This window comes from Encephalitozoon hellem, chromosome IX, assembly GCF_000277815.2.
Source record: "Encephalitozoon hellem ATCC 50504 chromosome IX, complete sequence".
NCBI classification, from domain to species: Eukaryota; Fungi; Microsporidia; family Unikaryonidae; genus Encephalitozoon; species Encephalitozoon hellem.
This window is the reverse complement of record NW_004057897.1, coordinates 59,832-77,694: the sequence shown is the minus strand read 5'-3', so window position 1 is coordinate 77,694 and position 17,863 is coordinate 59,832. Positions and strand designations below refer to the sequence as shown.

At 44.9% G+C, this 17,863-nt stretch overlaps 16 protein-coding genes across 16 annotated transcripts; 10 read left to right on the top strand and 6 right to left on the bottom strand.

Moving 5' to 3' along the window:
* Positions 1-64: 64 nt before the first annotated feature.
* Positions 65-733, top strand: EHEL_090630 (uncharacterized protein; the record flags this gene model as incomplete). The annotated part of the gene is made up of 1 exon (XM_003887890.1): positions 65-733. One exon carries the CDS (start codon positions 65-67, stop codon positions 731-733), a length of 669 nt encoding a protein of 222 aa, XP_003887939.1.
* Positions 734-757: 24 nt separating this feature from the next.
* On the bottom strand, positions 758-1,237 carry EHEL_090620 (uncharacterized protein; the record flags this gene model as incomplete). The annotated part of the gene is made up of 1 exon (XM_003887889.2): positions 758-1,237. The coding sequence occupies one exon, from the start codon at positions 1,235-1,237 to the stop codon at positions 758-760; it is 480 nt and encodes a 159-aa protein (XP_003887938.2).
* Positions 1,238-1,366: 129 nt separating this feature from the next.
* EHEL_090610 (pyruvate kinase) lies at positions 1,367-2,638 on the top strand (the record flags this gene model as incomplete). The annotated part of the gene is made up of 1 exon (XM_003887888.1): positions 1,367-2,638. One exon carries the CDS (start codon positions 1,367-1,369, stop codon positions 2,636-2,638), a length of 1,272 nt encoding a protein of 423 aa, XP_003887937.1.
* A 23-nt stretch (positions 2,639-2,661) lies between these two features.
* EHEL_090600 (uncharacterized protein) lies at positions 2,662-3,012 on the top strand (the record flags this gene model as incomplete). The annotated part of the gene is made up of 1 exon (XM_003887887.2): positions 2,662-3,012. One exon carries the CDS (start codon positions 2,662-2,664, stop codon positions 3,010-3,012), a length of 351 nt encoding a protein of 116 aa, XP_003887936.2.
* A 33-nt stretch (positions 3,013-3,045) lies between these two features.
* On the top strand, positions 3,046-3,321 carry EHEL_090590 (RING-finger-containing E3 ubiquitin ligase; the record flags this gene model as incomplete). Its single annotated transcript, XM_003887886.1, has 1 exon — positions 3,046-3,321. The coding sequence occupies one exon, from the start codon at positions 3,046-3,048 to the stop codon at positions 3,319-3,321; it is 276 nt and encodes a 91-aa protein (XP_003887935.1).
* A 67-nt stretch (positions 3,322-3,388) lies between these two features.
* On the top strand, positions 3,389-5,347 carry EHEL_090580 (uncharacterized protein; the record flags this gene model as incomplete). The annotated part of the gene is made up of 1 exon (XM_003887885.1): positions 3,389-5,347. The coding sequence occupies one exon, from the start codon at positions 3,389-3,391 to the stop codon at positions 5,345-5,347; it is 1,959 nt and encodes a 652-aa protein (XP_003887934.1).
* A 108-nt stretch (positions 5,348-5,455) lies between these two features.
* On the top strand, positions 5,456-6,484 carry EHEL_090570 (uncharacterized protein; the record flags this gene model as incomplete). Its single annotated transcript, XM_003887884.1, has 1 exon — positions 5,456-6,484. One exon carries the CDS (start codon positions 5,456-5,458, stop codon positions 6,482-6,484), a length of 1,029 nt encoding a protein of 342 aa, XP_003887933.1.
* Positions 6,481-7,407, top strand: EHEL_090560 (uncharacterized protein; the record flags this gene model as incomplete). The annotated part of the gene is made up of 1 exon (XM_003887883.1): positions 6,481-7,407. The coding sequence occupies one exon, from the start codon at positions 6,481-6,483 to the stop codon at positions 7,405-7,407; it is 927 nt and encodes a 308-aa protein (XP_003887932.1).
* A 232-nt stretch (positions 7,408-7,639) lies between these two features.
* On the top strand, positions 7,640-8,716 carry EHEL_090550 (uncharacterized protein; the record flags this gene model as incomplete). Its single annotated transcript, XM_003887882.1, has 1 exon — positions 7,640-8,716. The coding sequence occupies one exon, from the start codon at positions 7,640-7,642 to the stop codon at positions 8,714-8,716; it is 1,077 nt and encodes a 358-aa protein (XP_003887931.1).
* A 29-nt stretch (positions 8,717-8,745) lies between these two features.
* EHEL_090540 (uncharacterized protein) lies at positions 8,746-10,167 on the bottom strand (the record flags this gene model as incomplete). The annotated part of the gene is made up of 1 exon (XM_003887881.1): positions 8,746-10,167. One exon carries the CDS (start codon positions 10,165-10,167, stop codon positions 8,746-8,748), a length of 1,422 nt encoding a protein of 473 aa, XP_003887930.1.
* Positions 10,168-10,241: 74 nt separating this feature from the next.
* Positions 10,242-11,780, bottom strand: EHEL_090530 (uncharacterized protein; the record flags this gene model as incomplete). Its single annotated transcript, XM_003887880.2, has 1 exon — positions 10,242-11,780. The coding sequence occupies one exon, from the start codon at positions 11,778-11,780 to the stop codon at positions 10,242-10,244; it is 1,539 nt and encodes a 512-aa protein (XP_003887929.2).
* Positions 11,781-12,190: 410 nt separating this feature from the next.
* On the top strand, positions 12,191-12,940 carry EHEL_090520 (uncharacterized protein; the record flags this gene model as incomplete). The annotated part of the gene is made up of 1 exon (XM_003887879.1): positions 12,191-12,940. The coding sequence occupies one exon, from the start codon at positions 12,191-12,193 to the stop codon at positions 12,938-12,940; it is 750 nt and encodes a 249-aa protein (XP_003887928.1).
* Positions 12,941-12,953: 13 nt separating this feature from the next.
* Positions 12,954-13,295, bottom strand: EHEL_090510 (uncharacterized protein; the record flags this gene model as incomplete). Its single annotated transcript, XM_003887878.1, has 1 exon — positions 12,954-13,295. The coding sequence occupies one exon, from the start codon at positions 13,293-13,295 to the stop codon at positions 12,954-12,956; it is 342 nt and encodes a 113-aa protein (XP_003887927.1).
* A 112-nt stretch (positions 13,296-13,407) lies between these two features.
* Positions 13,408-14,421, bottom strand: EHEL_090500 (uncharacterized protein; the record flags this gene model as incomplete). Its single annotated transcript, XM_003887877.1, has 1 exon — positions 13,408-14,421. One exon carries the CDS (start codon positions 14,419-14,421, stop codon positions 13,408-13,410), a length of 1,014 nt encoding a protein of 337 aa, XP_003887926.1.
* A 54-nt stretch (positions 14,422-14,475) lies between these two features.
* On the bottom strand, positions 14,476-16,287 carry EHEL_090490 (uncharacterized protein; the record flags this gene model as incomplete). The annotated part of the gene is made up of 1 exon (XM_003887876.1): positions 14,476-16,287. The coding sequence occupies one exon, from the start codon at positions 16,285-16,287 to the stop codon at positions 14,476-14,478; it is 1,812 nt and encodes a 603-aa protein (XP_003887925.1).
* Positions 16,288-16,320: 33 nt separating this feature from the next.
* On the top strand, positions 16,321-17,847 carry EHEL_090480 (T complex protein 1 subunit beta; the record flags this gene model as incomplete). The annotated part of the gene is made up of 1 exon (XM_003887875.1): positions 16,321-17,847. The coding sequence occupies one exon, from the start codon at positions 16,321-16,323 to the stop codon at positions 17,845-17,847; it is 1,527 nt and encodes a 508-aa protein (XP_003887924.1).
* Between the last annotated feature and the right edge of the window lie 16 nt (positions 17,848-17,863).

The following is a 17,863-nucleotide window of genomic DNA, read 5'->3' as shown; positions in this document are numbered from 1 at the left end:
CTGGTACCGGCCAAAACTTCTTCTTGCAATGAAAACATTCTGCAGAAGCCCTGGCAGAATAGAGATGTATGTGTGTATAGAATGTGGGTGCAGGGCAAAACAATTGTTTCTCAAGAATTCCTCTGCCAAGCAGATTTCGAAATGCCTGGTATGCTGCAAGAAGATGGACAGATACTTTGAGCTGAATGGCCTGATGAAGCTTATAGACCTTCTCTTGCTCAAAAGGAGAATCTTCAGACACTACCTCTTCAACAACAAAAAGGACTTCACCGGGGGCGCTCTGCTCATGTTGGTCGTCAGGGTGCTTACCGGGCCCATGCTTCGGCACCATGATGCCCTTAGGCTTCTTCTTTCTGGAGAAGGCCTGGGGAAGGCTGTTTCAGTTGATGCAATATCCATTGTCTTCAGAGATGCTGTGGAGAGTCTCATGGAGACCGGGCTTCTTCTAGTATTATCGTTCACTGTGTTCCACAGGCGTGCCGGATTCATAAAGCTATCCAGTGCGCTTCTACTCTCAAGCTTCTACTACTTGTTTGTATTCATCATGATAATGTGGAGGTATCAGTGGGAGGAATACCTGCCGGTCATAGACTTTCTCTGCATAGCATCGAATTCCATTGTGGTCTCAGAGATGTGCCTGGTGAGGAATGAGACGGCAGCCGGATGTTTGTATGGATGTAAAATCGCCACAGGTTTACTGTGCAAAAGAATTCTCGGGTCTATTGGATTATAATTTATTTTTGGAATGCCTTTGACTTCAAGGAATCTGGAGACAGTGTTCCGGGGTTAACACCTTAATGATCGGGATCTTCACGATCTCAAATACATAATCCTCCAGCGACTGGACAAAGTACTCATAAAACTTCTTTTTCTTGTGCTTGGCAATAAACATGACTGCTTGAACCTCCAGGCATTCTAGGCATTTCCTTATTTTATACTTTTCATCCCCGCTGATCACAAGCTTTGATATTTCCGCCTTGGGGTTCATCTTCTTCACTGTCTGTGCTGCTTTTTCAAGATGTGCAACAACAGCCTTTCTGTGGAGCTTTTGCTCGATGCTCAAGATCTTTTCGGACTCGAGCATCACATGTGGTTCGTTGAAGAGAAATATCTTGTTCCTCTCTATGAATATTATCACGATGTGCTTTGCTGACTTCAGGAGCGCGCCTGCTGCCGGGGCCTTAAGAGATGGGACTTCGTCATTCAGAGACCTCATTACAATAGCAATTGTCTTCATCCACCCCAGGGATTGTCCACAGTTATATCTGTGGCTCCTGTGGGAAAGTACTCCCTATCTGCGAAGAACCTATCATCTGTCTCAAAGCAAACTTGATAAATTTGGAAAGTGTTTATTCTATATCCATTGATGAGGGAGGCATTGACAAAGATAGTGTGCACCATTGGGCCAAGTACATCTTCGAGGCAGAAGATCAGGGAGTTAATTGATGCTGGGATGTCTGTTGCAAGGATTAACTTCAGCCATGGCTCAAGAGAAGCGCATCTGGAGACTATTAGAAGTATTAAGGATTCCAGGTGTGGTGTGGGCAGGTATGTTGCAATAGCATTGGACACAAGGGGTCCTGAGGTGAGGATTAGGACGCCGGAGGAAAAGGACATCAAGGTGAATGCTGGGGACATCCTTCGCTTTTCGTCGTCAGGCAAGGGCATCTTGATACCGAAGATTGACTTTAAGTCTCTGAGCATGGATGACAGGGTATTTATTGATGATGGTGCAATAGACATGAAGGTTACCAGTGTAGAAGAAAACGGGTTTGGATGCAAGGTGATGAGCAGTGGGGTGGTTAAAAGCAACAAGTCCATGAATTTTCCGAACATAGATATAGGAATTGAATCTTTGAGTAATGAAGATAAGGATGACATTATGTTTGGAGTGAGGAATGGAATAGACATGATCTTTGTGTCTTTTGTGAATTCTCGTAGGGACGTTGAAGAGATAAGAAGGGTTGTTGGATCGGGGGTTCCCATTGTATCCAAGGTGGAGTCGTGCCTGGGAATGAGGAATCTTGGAGAGATAGCCTTGTCCTCTGACGGGGTGATGATAGCGAGGGGGGACCTTGGAGTTGAGATTGGCCTAGAAAACATGTTCAGTGCTCAGAAGAAGATTCTTCTATCTGCGAAGAGGGAGGGTAAGCCTGTTATCTGCGCGACACAGATGATGGAGAGCATGATCTTGAAGAGCACTCCAAACAGATCGGAAATCTCTGATGTTGGAAATGCAGTCATCGATGGATGCGACTGTGTGATGCTGAGTGGAGAGACAGCTGTGGGGGCGTTTCCCATTGAAACTGTTAAGTTTATGAGAAGCGTATGCATTGATGCTGAGGAGTATGGATTAAGGAGTGAAAGGCTTTACGAAGGGTGTCCATATGTGGATGGTGTTGTGATATGCTTTGGAGAGTCTTTTGAGATAGAGCGGATGTATTTGAGGTCTCCTACGGTTCCCATTGTTGTGATTTCCAATGACAAATGGATTCTCAGGAGATTTAGTATTTGCCGAGGGATGATTCCTGTAGAGGGAGAAGAGTCTGCTGATGTAAACATGATCCTAGAAGGCATGGGGATGAAGGGAAGGTTCCTGGTTATATTCAAAGGAGATGTAAGGATAGTGAATGTTTGACGAATTGATTTTACAGCCCCAGTATGGTTCGTGTGAAATCAAGATACATCGTTGTGAAGCTTCTGCTTGAAGAGGGCAGAGGCATGCCTAGTATGGATGTATTGGGTTCTGTTATCAAGTCAAGGGTTGAGATTGATTATGGAAGGCATGTTCTATCGATGGTGGGTAATCTGGGTATTGTTGAGTATTTACCGCACAGCCAGATAGTGGTGATCAGATGCGATGCGCCGGTGTGCAAATATGTCCTGTTTACGATTACCACTATAGGAGAGATATCTGGCTTCAAATGTTCGATGTCAGTTCTGTGGGTGTCTGGGATTCTTAAGAGGGCAATGAGGAAGATTCTAAAGTATGTGAGGATGGAGAAGAGATAGGGGATAAATAGATGCTTTGAAGAAAGGCCCCTGATGGATTTGTGTATGATATGTGGGTGTGAGGTGTCCATAAGACATGAGACGCCGTGTGGACATAATTTTTGCTACTTGTGTATTAAGAGGCATTTGGGTACGCAAGATGCTTGTCCTGTGTGTGGAAGGGGGCCCTTGAGGATGGAAGGCCTAGCAGGTTCTGGAATGCCGACTGAAGGGAGGAGCGACCGGATAAGGAAGGAAGAGGACCCTAAGATTCTAAAGGGACTGTGCAGGCTGAAGAGGTACATAAAGGAGGATAGGGAAAATGAATAGCGGGTGTTGAATTAAAATTGGCTTAGAACTGGATTTTATGATAAAAAATTATTGTTGACCCAGCAGGATGGCAGGATTCTATGAGAAAATGAGAGAGGCGTGGAATAGGATTAAGGACACGCTGAGGCCTGGAAGGAGGGTGGAGTCTGAGTCGTATGAAAAGCTGTGCTCCAGGTTTGAGAGTTCGAAGCCGATATCGATATGCGAGCTTGATGATATCAAGGAGCTGTGTAAGGCGATAGCAGAGCCTCAGTGCGGAAAGAAGATAGACGATGGATTTGAGATGTTGAAGAAGATGAGTATGGAGAAAGCCGAGAGGGGCATTGGGGCGAAATGGAAGAGGAGTGAGGATGCAGGGGATTTGAAGGGTGAAAGGAAGGCGAAGAAGCACAGGAGAAGGGGCTACCAGAAGAAGTATGCGCTAAAGAAAGAGAACGATGTAAGCTGGGGGATACTTCCGAAGAAGTACAGAGTGGAGGGAAAGACGCCAACCGAGACGATTGAGAAGGCGATTTGCTATGACTCTGAAGACAATCTTTTTCTCCATCTGGGAGATGTGTCTACTGACGAGGAGGAAGAGTATTTCTGTGAAAGGAATGTGAAGAAGCTGAATTCTGAGGAGGTGAAAGGGAGTGTACGGTGCAACTTTGGGGGAGACTACAACTGTAAAAGATGTGTAGAGTATGAGATAAGGAAAGAGTATGAGCTGAAGGAGAAGGAAAGGAGAAGAGAGGAGAGGGAAAGGGCTGAGAAAAGAAAGAAGATAGCCAAGGACCGATGGGAGTCTAAGGTTCCGAGGTCCTATTTCTATCTTGAGAAGGATCTTGGTGTTGACAGAACGATGGCAAGATATGTTACAGACGACAAGTTTGACATGGATGATCTTGAGGAGGAAGAGAAGGAGAAGCTTGTGGGTATTCTTAGCCAAGCAAGGAGGGAGCGGCTATTTGATATAGAGACGATTGAGGGCAGGAGTGTCGGCCTTGATGGGAATGAAGATAAAGTGTCTGAGATTCCTGCTACAGAAGTTGATGGTAAGAAGAATGATGATAAGGGCGTGATGCCGAAGGCCAGTTGGAGTCCGAATACAGAGGAAGATAGTATGGGCACTGTTTTGAATGTCGGTAATGTGCCTAATCCTGCTACGGTTGATTCTTGTTCTACCTTAGAGCCTGTTTCTGGGGACAAAGAAAATGGCTCTGATACAGTGCAGACCGAAATTGGCCTAGATGCCAAAAAAGACGAAGGGGCAGTGCCACTAAAGACGCCGTTCGTGTTTGGAGGAATGCCTGGTGAGACGGTTAGACATGAAGAGAAGGAAGGCCTAGGGGGAAGCGTGAAGAACGAGGAGCCAAAGAGGTTTGGATTCTGGGATGGAAGGACTCCTGGAATGCAAGGAGATATATCGGCATTTAGGTTTGATTCCAGCGTTTCACAGCCTCTGACACAAAACTCACCTTCTACTGTAAATCATGAGAACATCTCTAGCCCTTTTGCTTCTGATGCCAAGGGCCCTGAGATTAAGCCGTTTGTGTTTGGAGGGAGTACAACCCTCCAGCCCCAGCTTAGCGGTGTCCAAGAGTCTGCAGAGCCCCATACACCGAACCCTGGGTCTTCACTACTCAAGAGAAAGATAAGTGGAGGTGAAGAGGCTAAGCAAAGCTCTGAGAGCAGCCTTCTCTTTGGACAAGAAAGAGGCGCTTTCCTCCAGAGCAACGGTGGCATGGCTACCGGCATGCAAAGTTTCCCATTGTTTGGTGGTGCAGGGCAGGAACAACCTGGTGTGCCTCGGCAGGCCGATGCTACAGGATCGATAGGAAATATGTTCGGAAATGGAAGGAGCCTGTTTGGAGAGCTTTTCGGGGGTACTGGGCCTTCACAGCAGCCTGCAAAGCCAAGCATAGGATATGCCGATCCAAATGAAAAGAACGAAGGCGGCATTGGAGGGCTTTTCGGAAATAGCGGAATTTTCAATGCGTCTGACGACGATCCTTTTGAAAGAAATAGTCTGGGAGGAAGAAGGTGATTCCCGGGTTGAGCTAATTAAAGATTTTAGATCCAGCTTTGTGTCTTTCTGAGAAAGCTTCTGAGCCAAAGTAAAACCTGGGCTGAGGATCCCTGTTGTTTTTGAGACATGGACCTTGAAATATGCTCTTTTCCTGCCTACACGGGAGGCATATTCAGATCGTGTATAAGGTGGAAGAAATGCGGGCGTGCATCCCAGAGGCCTAGTCTTCTGGCAGCACGGATTACCGGAGCTGTAAGGATCGATGGAAAGGAGATCAAGCTCCTAGAGTCTACGCCTGTCGAGCTCCGAATGGAAGAGGGATCCGAGACTATGTATAGATGCATCATACCAAGAAGCGCTCCTCCCTCAATGAGGCTGAGGAGTCTAGAAGTTGTATACACGATTATTGTGGAGGGATACTATGGAAAGAAGAAGAATGTGAGGGCGGAGATGTTTGATGTCTATCCCGTCGGATTTGAGCCTTCTGGGAAAATAGAGAGCATCATAGTCCACGAAGACATGATCAGAATTGGGGATGGAGATGATACTGCATTTGGAGAGATCGTTAGTTCCCTAAGGAATAAGCCTGCAAGTTCTGGGACTATTGCGGAGATGGTGGAGCAAAAGAGACATGTCCTTGAAGAGTTCCCTAGGTTTATGAATAAGGTTGTGGAAAGATACAAGAAGGAAAGCAAAGGGGACATATACTTCTATGTATCAATAGAGGGGGACTCTGGAGTCGAAGTAGGTAGGCACAGAGTTAATGCTTGGAATGGCGATGAGGAGGTTGCCAAGATCGAGTATCGAAGGCATCTTATTGAGAGTGATGTAATGACGATATGGTACAAAAGGAACATCAGATCAACAAGGATAGTGCTGATGGTGGCGGAATGTATCGATGGAAAGGTTTCAAGCAGTGAGGAGAGGGTTGTCAAGGAGTTTAATTCGAACATGTGTCTTTACAAGAGAGTGCCGGTTAATGTAAAGCATGACTGGTTTACCTTTGACTGTGCACTATTTTCTGTGAGGTTTTCATACAGGATAGAGTTTGACGGAGTTGGGTTTGTACTACCGGTAAACAAGGTCTCTCCAAAGGCAAGGATAGGCATGGACGAGTATCAGCAAATAATCCTTTCAAACGAAAACCGAGTATGAAGGGGCTTAATGGATCAAGTGAAGCGAGAGAAGACGCCAGTCACGACATGGAGAGCGAGAAGATGGAACTCCTGAGGCTTAAGCAAGAAAATATGAAGCTCACTGGAGAGATAGTGATATTGCGGCAGAACATGATTGCATTGGAAAAGCAGAACTTTGCAATGAAGGAGCAAAAGAGCCGAGCAGCCTTGGACGATCTGAGGAGAGCGGAGAAACTAAAGAAGGAGGTAGATGTCCTCAGGATTGAGAGCAGAATAAGAGAGAACCAGTCTAGAGTGTTCAAAAGACACAAGGGGAATGCGGAAATAGATGTGAAGTGGGCACTTGCGAAATCAGGCTGTGGAATAGGGTTCTCCCTACTTCCGTTTGAGTTTGGCAGGCTCAAGTTCTTAAAGGACTTCTTCTACTCTGAGTTCTGCCAGCTAGACTCCTCGTCTGTGATCAGGGAGATGAGCAAGAAAATATCGAGATTCAAGGAGTTTCTAGACTTCTACATATTGTTTAGTTGCAAAGCAGAAGTCTTCAAGGAGTTTTTTTGCATGGTGCTCATGAACCCGCTGTTCCCGGAGGAAAAGATAAAGCTATTCAATACCTTGCCGTTGGACTGGCTGCTCAACTTCAACGACGAGGAGGTTATCTCCCTTGTCAAAGAATACATAGATAAGAACTACATGAAGATGGCTTACTTCTTGCTGAGAGTGGCTGAAGAGAGGCCGTTTCTTTTGAATATCCTCATTGGCAAAGAAATGTTTTCTGAGCTGGCTAGAATGGACTCGAGAGTCGGGAAGAGGCTTGTATCTGAGATATGCAAGAAGGGGGGCCTGTCTCTCGTTGACCACACAAACATCCATTATATTTCGCAAGAAAATCTAAAGGTCCTGTATAAAGATCTGTACTTTGAGGTTTATTTTGACTCTTGGTAGTGGATTTCATGGCCGCTTTGATTTCTGCGTGCACTGCACAGAACTGGCACCTCACGACCAGAGTGGATCTGCAGCACCCATCTGCACTTGTGGCGAACCACAGTTATTGTAGGTGTTGGATGCATACACTGCTAGTATCTTTGCTGAACGAGGTATGGACTTACAAAAGGCGGAATATACTTGTGCAGCGTGTGAAGTAGGTCCTATATCATTTTATTTTTTGAAAGAGGGTATGGAGGTTTTATTCCATCCAACAGTGTTAAAGATTCTGCACGAGTGGAAGAAAAGCCAAGAAGAAGAGGTCCCCATGGATCTTCTGGCTTTGCTGGTGGACTGCAAATGGGAGGTGGACTATGATTGGATGGACAAGGTTCTATATTCGTACAAGAGGACATCGAAAAGAAGAAAGGACAGGATAGAGGCCCTCAAGGAATTGGTCGAGTCTAAGTTCAGGATTGAGATGGTTGATGGAAGGAGCAAGGATGTCAGAGGCGTGTATTTTCTGAAGGATCCTGCACTGGTCTCTAAGAATATCAGAAAACTGCTGAGAAGTAGAAGGAAAAGAAGGCCTGAGCATGAGGGGGCCTTTGATCCATCCTCCGATGCAGAAAAGAAGGAAGCCAGTAGTCCAGGGATATTGAGGTTTGTTAAGATAGAGGACAGAAAGAAACCTTCTGCAGATATGCTTGGTAAGTTCTCGCCGATATGCTTTGACAGAGATGTTATGATCGGTACACCTACAAGTCCTATAAGCTCAACGGTGCGTGTAAGAAGGAATATACGGGATCCAAAGAGATTGTCCTTCATCAAGTTTTCTGGCCAGCTGAAGCCACCCTTCTACGGGTTTAGGGAAGACAAGCTTCATGTAAGAAACAGCCTTGCAAAGCTTCCACAGGTCCTAGATTATGAGCATGAGTCTGACTGGGAAGACGTCGAAGATGCAGAAACCATTGGAAGCACGGAGGAGGAATCTGAAGAAGAGGAAGACAACTATGATTGGATAGAGCTGGATTCTGAAAGGAGAGAGCTGTCAAAGCCAAGCAAAAGGCCGTCTCTTTCGTTTCCCCCTTGCAGGCTGAGTATCTCTCCATCGTTCTCACCCTCCTGGATCTCGCTTCCGTTGGAGGAGCGTGAGGTGTTTCCAGAAGAACTTTCTCAGGAACTCATCAGGGAGCTGCCCTCCCAGAAGGATCTTGGGGCATTTGTAAGGAGATTTGGAAATAGATATGTTATTAAGCAGTCAGCAGTAAGTGAGAAGCTCAAGTCTCTTGGACTAGGAGACATGACCACAATAAAGAAGATGGTGTAGTATTGTGTCATTATATATACTCTTTAATCTCATAGATCCAGGACGGAAATTCTGTTGCTTTGGATTCCCCCAAGACACTCCTCCCATACGTCTGCAGAATTGAGCATTGTGTGGATTCTCCTCAGGTTCTTCCTCAGCTTTTCGAGCTGGAATGGAACAATGAACGGAGAGGAAATTTCTATCAGAAATAAATATATACGAGGGACGAAGAACTTGGACATGAATGCGGCCAGACGTCTCCGACTTTCAGAGTAATTAAGTAGGTCCTTCTGCTCCATGAGAATGCACCACTTGACAAACTTTCTGCGGCGGCTTGTTGTTGCATAGTCGAAGTTCAGGCACCTTAGGAAGCAGGATATCCCGCCTATGAAGTACGAGAGATATATTATATTTGTTGTCTTTCCAAAGAGGACTATGTCTTGATACAAGACCCCGTTCAAGCCCTGACTGGACACAAGCGCCGTCTTCAGAATCAAATATGCTGCTAGAAACACAAGGCAGCTTAAGAAGAAGGAAACTGCAGAGCAGATTCTCACGATGCAATCTCTTTTTTTTGCAAGAAAGAATGCATTCAGATAGTCTGTGCCTTTCTGTATCTTCCTCCGTGTCTCGTGAGGATACTCGTTTCTCTTGGACATAAAATACCTGAACGATGGCCTGTGGGCTTTTTTGAGCACATAAAATGCATTGCTTTGAGACTTCTCTATAATCCTCACAATATAGTACAGAATAAAGAAGGCCGAGATGATGGGCGACAGCAGAAATATGGCTGCGGAAATCACCCTCATTTCATCGCCGATCTCCTCTATATGCCCGTCCTCTATCTTCTCGGTGTAGGAATGGAGGACATAAAGAAGAAACCTAGAGCATACCGGGCGAAATATCGTGGGGAATTTCCTCATCATCAAGAGCAAAAGGAAATTGTTGTGGTTCACAATGTCTCGGAAGCCTCTTCCCGTAAGGTCTCTGTTGTGGACTTCTTTCTCTAACTTGATTACTCCCTCAACTACGTCCTTGAACCTTATGTTGTCTATGCTCTCCTGTAGGATGTACTTGTATATGTAAAATACAGATATCATCTTCTTAAGGTTTATCACATAAGAAATAGCTTCTCTCACAACAAACACACCTCCCACCACAAGCGTTGCAGAAGAGAAATTCATCCCAAGCCTTGGAATTCTGCTGCCTCTAATCGCATCCATATTCGATGCAAAATAAACCGTTAGGCACAGGGATACAGTTATAAACACATTCCGGATCTTCTGCGATGTGTATACCGATAGTGGCGTTCTATAGTAATCATAAACATCTAATAGTGTAACCTTATTTATAAAGTACTTTCTTTTGAGGTCCCTGACCATCACGGCGTGCTTCCCCAAGTTCATACTATGGTCAGGTGGTACGGCACTTTCGCTATCCTTCAGTAGATTTGAGAATCTTTGCCTGTCCATCTGTATTAGTTGTTTATTCTAAAATGTAAAACTAAATTATATCTCCTAAATACAGTATGTAAACAAAAAACGATTCATGGATAGCTCTCCAGAATCTCTACATGGTGCTCTATACTTGCCAGTACATTCTTTTCACTCTTGCTTTTGCTATGGTACTTCTTGCATAGGCTGAACAGTGCATCTCTACTCAATGGATAGTAGTCTCCTTCTTTAACTGCATAGATTCTTTTGTCAAGATTCAAAAACCTGATTCCGGCAATTTCCCCAATCTCAATACTTGTAGGTAACCGGAATATCTTCTCCATCGTATCTGCAAGCTCCTTCCTTGCCTCCGATGCCTTTGGAATATCCGAAGGTGCTCCGGCGTCCGAGGACTGTGGTCCAGACCTTTTGAGTCCAATCTGAAGCACCCTCTTTTTCCTCTCGAGCTCCTTTGACTCCTTCATCTTCTCTGATATAGCTTCTCTGAAAAGTTCAGTCGTGAAGAACATGTTCAGCAATAGCTCAAGCAGCACAAGTCTACTTCTTATTTCCTCTTGGCTTAGTGGACAATCTTTTGCGAAAACACAAGGTATGATGTAGGAAATGTCTATCCCTGCCTGGTCGGAGATTTTCTCAACAAACTTCTCTAGCTCCGGCTTCCAGTTTTTCTTTCTAGGTCCCCGGGGCTTCGAAGGATTCCCAGTGCCTTCGTGTGTGTCCTGCTTTTTTTCTCTCAGGAAACGCAGAGACTCAGAAGCCAGCATCATGCATGGCCTGGAATTCTCGATGAAGACATCCATTCCTATGCTATTGATTTCTGCATTTAGCATCTCAATCAGATTTTCATGCGTTCTAGAAATAATATCAGATTCGTACAAAGGGTCAATGATAGCATCACCCAGACCCTTCACGCCTATTCTCTCTATACCAAAGAAAGACCTGAAGTTCATCAACACCCCAAAGATCTTTATCATCAACTCAACTTCCGAACTCCCAAATCCTGGGATCCTCAGCATCTGGCCATCCCCCATATTTAAGATCAAACCTATATCGGGCCTTTCAGAAACCCTATTGTTCCTGGCTTCCATCGCCTTGGATCCACCATCCCACATCTTCGACAGTTTATTTTGATTTTCACCACCCTCCGAACAAGGCACCATCTCCTGCCTCTTCTCTCTATCTAGGGGCCTCAGGGAATCCTTGCTTGATGATCGCATTGCTCCATGGCACTGATTTTGGGGTACCTTACACCTCACCACCTCCGTGGAGTCCTTTATGCTTCGGAATGCATTCTCCTTCAGGACCCTGCCAAAGGGCGTCTCCATCGTTATCCCAAGCAGATATCCTTTTATTCCACTTGCGCTCACATCATCTTTTCTTGCAAGGTCTGAAAAATAGCAGCTCTCCTCATGTTCTCCATTGTCAGACTGAATCATCATGGTATATCTTCCTCCTCCTACCTTCGAAATGCGGCCATACTTTCCAGACTTCATGTTGCACACCAGCTCATTCATCAAAAACCCTTTGAGAATATAGCTGTGTATGCTCCCAGCCATCTTATCAATATCCTCCTGGCTGTGCTCAATGAAGTAATTAATTATAAACTTCTTTATTGCGGAACTTTCAATCATCAAGGGGTTCAGAGATTTGATGACTTCACTAGAGGCCATCTTGCTTCTGTACCCGTCATGCTCTCCTTGCGTCTCTATCCGTAGGTATGGTGAAAAGATCGGTACTCTGGCTGCCTTCCTATTCCCGAGAGAAAGAATAGAGAGATATAGAGTTAGTCACTAGATACTAGATTTTGTGAAGAGGCCTCCTTACTTGGTGTAAGAGGAATGGGCGTTCTTTGTCCTGGTGCGGGGAAATTCATAGATTCTTGGCGTGTGGCATTTATTCTGGCTGCGATTGTCGATACAGCTTTAAAGCAACGATTTTCGTGGCTTTTGGGGGTAGATGGCAGCTCCTGTCCACAAAAGCAAGGCAATTCTGAAAAATGAAATACCCACAAAATCATATATGCATATTTCTCAATCCCTAAATGGTACAAATGGATAATGAAAGGGGTCTAGAGGAGAGCTATCTCTCAAAACTGTACACATCCCAACCATCGACACTTGCTGAAGACATCAAGAACTATGTGTTAAGTCCGAAGGATACAGGGAATGAGATATTGTACTTGGAGAGATATATAAGTAGCAAAAGCCCGGATCTTGCCAAAATCATATTTATAAGCGAAGTTCTAGGGAAATGCCTAAGGAGGCATTCTGAGTTTAGAGATTATACCAAGCTTCTAGTGGCCTTGATGGAGACATATAAGGACTATCCACACTCCATATTCTGTCTTCGTGTGATCAAGTCTGCTGTGGGATCGAAGTTCTATGTTCCACTGTCTTTTTACATCCTTAGGATATTGGGAAATGCAATATCTGTGAAGAATCTTGTGGCAAGCGGAAGGAGAATAAACTATGATATGGTGGTCCCGGATGCAGAAAGGACAAAAAGCGAGGAGCACCAGATGTTTGTCATAGAAGAGGCCGGATCTCTCTTGCTGCAACACATGTCAACGTTTTCAAGGAACATTGGGTTTCCGGAGCTTGCAAGCGTTGTCATTTGCGAGCTCAAGAAGCTTCGGATAGGCATCTATAAGGAGATTGTAGGGAAGATAATATTTGAGATCAACGAGCAAAAGGAGTATGTCCTTGAAAAGAGAAGCAAGCTGAAGCTAAACGGTATAGATGGAAAAACAATATCTTTATTTGAAAGTAGCATTGAAAGAACTATTGGATAATAAAAACCATGTTCTACTTTCCAAACAGGCCTATTATTTCTTCTCCGGATCTTCCTCTTGGTAATAGAGGCTCCTCCTTATGTTCGTCTCCTGCCTCCTTCTTCGATAACTCAGAGATGTCTGGTGTCGGGTCTTGATCCTTTGCTTCGTCTTCTTCAACATCCTCAAAAGAGTCGATATACACAAGATACTTGTATGTTTCCATCTCATTATCCAAAGCAGGTGCTAGCATGCTATCTATCCTCTCCATGTCAGAGTTGTACAGATAGAGCCTCTTACCCTTGTGCTCTACAAAGCCGTCAATCCATGTCTTCAGCTTTTTGTGCTTCTGTACTGTGTAGACACATCTTATCATCTGGGCCACAAATACCAAAGTAGATAATAGCATCCAGAACTATGAGTAAGATGAAGTAGTTTATTATTCAATCGGGATATATCCATACAAATAGAGAGCACAGGGAATGTGACTAGAAGGGTACTTGCATCGGTTGGGCCCTTCGAAAGAACCTCACTGGAATCTCATTCACAAATATCTCAAATCTATCTGGAATGTGCCTTACAACTTTGATGACATCATTGCCAGCAAGCACAAAAAACACCTCAGGTAGCCCATCCCTAAGAATGCTGCCGCTGTACTTCAGGACTTTGCATCTCTTGTAGTTAGATACAATAATGTCGACAAGCTTTCTTGAGAGGTAGAGGCTTACTGTACAGAATATTTCTCTAATGCTCTTTCCCTCTTTTAACTCCTTTACCACGTATGCACAGATTGCATCGTTCTTCTCAGAAGGCTCTTCTACTTCTGCTATCTTGATTTCAATATCATTCCTCGAAAATTCCTGCATAATCGACCTCTCGAGAAAGTACTCTCTGGCCATGTCAACCATGTTCATGCCACTCTTTGGAAGCACGGAGCATTCAAGGTGAACATCCATATACCTAATGCTGCATGTTAGTCCACGGGGATTCCAGTCATTCGAGCACACATAACCCCCCTCTTCATTTGCAACCAGGTATTGTGTGTCCGTTACATATACCCGAACCTCTCCACTCACCAACTTTGTAGGCACCCCAATCCCTTCCACACTCCTCCACACTCTTTCTTCCTTCTTAATCGCATCCTCTAGCTCGGAACATCCCTTCTTCAGCAGTCTGATGCATGCATCCAGAATAAACCCTTTGAACTCGCATCTGTCTACATTCCGTGGCCTCACCTTGTATGTCCCGAGTACTCCCTTTTCAACCAGCTCGTACACTTTCTGCCCTGTCTCCACCTCAATCCTTGCCTTACAGAGCATCCTATAAAGCTCTTCCTCCTCAAACTCCTCCTTGTGCTCTTCCAAAATCTTTTTATTGTAGTATTCTAATAGCCTGTCCCATGTGTCTGCTAGGCTGTTCTTCTCAATCTCATAATGTATTCCATCTTCTCTAGCTACTACCATCCTGTTCATAATGGGAAAATCTGCAGAATTGAACTTCATAAGCCTATGGGTTATCTCAGGCAGGGAATTTACCACGTGCTAATCCAAAGAGCCTCATATAAGTAGTACAAGATGCCTGTTTGCATAGCCAGACATCTCTTCTCCAAGCCCAAGGACCCCGCAAAGCTTAAACAGCGTTCTTGCCATCTCGTTGTCTCCCACCTTCTCCACAACATCACACGCAGACTTGAATATCTTCTCAACAACATATTTAAAGCTGCTCAAGTCAAAGTCAGGGTCCAGTAACGGTGTGGCTCCGAGAGTAGAGGAGGAAGGGCTCTTCTTAAATAGGTAGAAGCTCTTCAAGGCGGCCATCACCCTTGTCTGCTTCGTACTCTCCACCTTCTCATAGTACTCAATAATCTCAAGATACTCATCTATGTCTGTGTCAGAGAGAATCGCCTCGGTTATGGCTTCGTTAATGAGGTCTACAACAAGCGTCTCGTCATCAATAAGATAGTAGAGCTTGATCAGCTTCTTCTTCTCGTTCTTTCCCTTCAATATCTCAATGACCTTTTGGTTGACCTTCTTATCGAGATACAGACAGGCCCCAGAATCAATTCCAAGAACATCATACAGCTCCATCTTGACTATCATCTCAGGAACTATATCATAGTACCCCTCTATTGTAGCCTTTAGAGAGCTTATGAGCTCAACCTTTTTCTGCGTTGAAGAAAACCTAGAGGCTGCCAAGAACACAAAGTCCACAAACACCTTCTTATTTGTACATCGAAGGCAAAGGGTCTTCATTATGAAGTACGAGGGAATTATGGGAAAGTCTCCCTTGAACATCAAGCTCATCGCTTTGTCATAGTCCTTTAGCATCACATATGCAAGGAAAAGCCCCTTTGGATTCTGGTAATTCCTGAACATCTTCAGGACTTCAGAAGCAGACCCCCCTTCGTTCATCGAAATTAAGTACACCCACACAAAGTCTTCAATGCTACCAATAATCCGTTCATCCATCCTCCTGTTTCTCTCGTCCATTAGTCCAAGGAGAAATGCCTTGAAGAGGTCGTCAGCCCCCCCTATCTTCACAGGAACGGCAGGCCTTGACTTTGTGGACATCCAGTTTCCAAAGCTCGTTTTGAACCTGTGCGAGATGTGTTCGAAAAAAACGTGGAACCTCTCAAGAAGGTTCCTCACAGAGTCCAGGAGCCCGCATCTGAAAAGAGTATACAACTCCGCAAACATGTACCTCCCTTCGTAGACCTCGAGCCCATACTCTTCTTTACTGTAGCGAAGTTTGGTAAATACCGAGATCTTGTCTTCGTTCCCCCTGAGAGGCTCCTTGATCTTGTCGGCATTCTCCTTTAAGAACCTCTCCACATACCTCAGATATTCATCTCCAAGGAACTTGATTTCCTGGTCAAAGCTATCCGAGGGCCTTGAGTGCTTGAGGAACATGTACATGTCAAACAGAAAGGCATCGTCAAAGTACTTGCTCTTCTCACCCATTCTGGAGACCAGGACCCCCTCCTTGTCGTCGGCATCCTTATCAAACACCTCTTCCAAGACCCTGATCTTTCCACTGATCTTGCTGCTTCCAACAACAAAAAGATCGTTCTCTCTTTTCAGCTCCTTGATGTGTTTCTTGACACACTGTGAAAATACCTTTCCCACAGACTTCTCATGCTCTCTTTGCTTAGACCTAAGCCTTTCATGTAGAAACCCATTAACCACGTCCTCCACATCAAATCTGCACTGCTTCGGCCTGAGGACATTCTTGAGGGGCGTTGGCTGTATGGTGGCCTTGTACTTTGCAAGCTTCTTTTGCTTTACCTTGAGGCATGCTATTAGCTGGGTATAGTTGTATATCCTTGTAGGCTTCATAACAAGCGGAGCCACTAGGAATTCCTCGTTCATGGGCTTACAAGAAGAACAAAATTTTCACCCCGGATGAACATCTTCAGCCACGCAAATCTAGGCACCACAGAGGAAAAAGGTGACGATGCAAAGAGGACTATTATTGCAGGAACGGACATTGTGGGCGACATACTGAAGACGACGCTTGGGCCGAAGGGGATGCTCAAGATGTTGAAGGGACAGAGTGTCAATGTAACTAATGATGGGGCATTTATTCTCAAGAACCTTATGATTGACAGTCCATCTGCTAGGATATTGATTGACTCAAGCACCGGGCAGGACTGGGAGGAAGGAGATGGGACAACGTCTGTTGCCATTCTGGCAAGCTTACTTGTGAAGGAGGCTAGCAAGATGGAGATACACCCAACAAAGATCCTCAAGGGATACAGAATGGCGCAGGCAAAGTGTGAGGAGACGCTGGACAAGATTAGCTTTAAGCCTAGCAAGGAAGACCTCGCCAAGCTTGTTAGGACTACCCTGTGCTCCAAGGTCTTGAAGTATGATCTGGAGAAGTTCTGCGATATTTGCGTCAATGCTGTTGAAAATCTTGAGGGGAGGAGCGACTTAAATCTTATACAGATAATCAAGTGCTCTGGAAAGCTTGAGGACTCGTATCTTGACGACGGGTTTCTTCTGAAAAAGGACATTAGAATAGAGGAAGTAAATGACCCAAAGATCCTGATAGCTAATACTAGCATGGATCAGGACAAGATCAAGATATTTGGTGCAAAGATCAATGTGTCTTCTGTTAGCGAGCTAGAGGAGATGGAAAAGATGGAGAAGGACAAGGTTCGGGAGAAGGTCGAGCGCATTTCGCAGAATGGGATTAACATGTTCATCAACAGACAGCTGATATACGACCATCCTCTCCAGCTCTTGAGGATAAAAGGAATCCAGGCGATCGAGCATGCAGACTTCGATGGGGTTGAAAGGCTTTCCAATGTGCTTGGGGGGAAAATACTGAGCACCTTCGACAGTATAGACGAGTCTTCCTACGGTACATGTAAGAATGTCAAGAATGTCTATGTTGGGAACGAGAGAGTGATAAAGTTCAGTGGAGTGAGAGGTGGAGCAAGTACCATTGTTTTATGTGGATCGTCAAGGGAGATGCTGGATGAGGCAGAAAGAAGTGTCCACGATGCACTATGTGTTCTCTCAAAAATAAAAGAGGACCCGCGTGTTGTTTACGGAGGAGGGTCAAGCGAGATGGCGATGGCTGTTGCACTGAACAATTATGCCATGGAGGTTCCTGGTGTTGAAAGTGAGGCCATTTTGGCGTTTTCAAATGCCTTGCAGCAAATTCCAAAGATACTTGCAGATAATGGAGGATACAACGGAGAAGAGATAAAGGCAAATTTAAGAGCAGAGCATAATTCTGAAAAGGTAAGCTACGGGGTGAATGTAAGGAGTGGAGGTGTAGGCTGTATGAAAGAAGCCGGGGTGATTGACAGTTTCAGAATCAAGCACCGCATTATCAAAGCCGCATCCGAGGCTGCGCAAATGATAGTTAAGTGTGATGCAATTGTCAAGTGCAGACCCAGAGAAAGAACAAGAGAATAAACCCTATTTATTTACC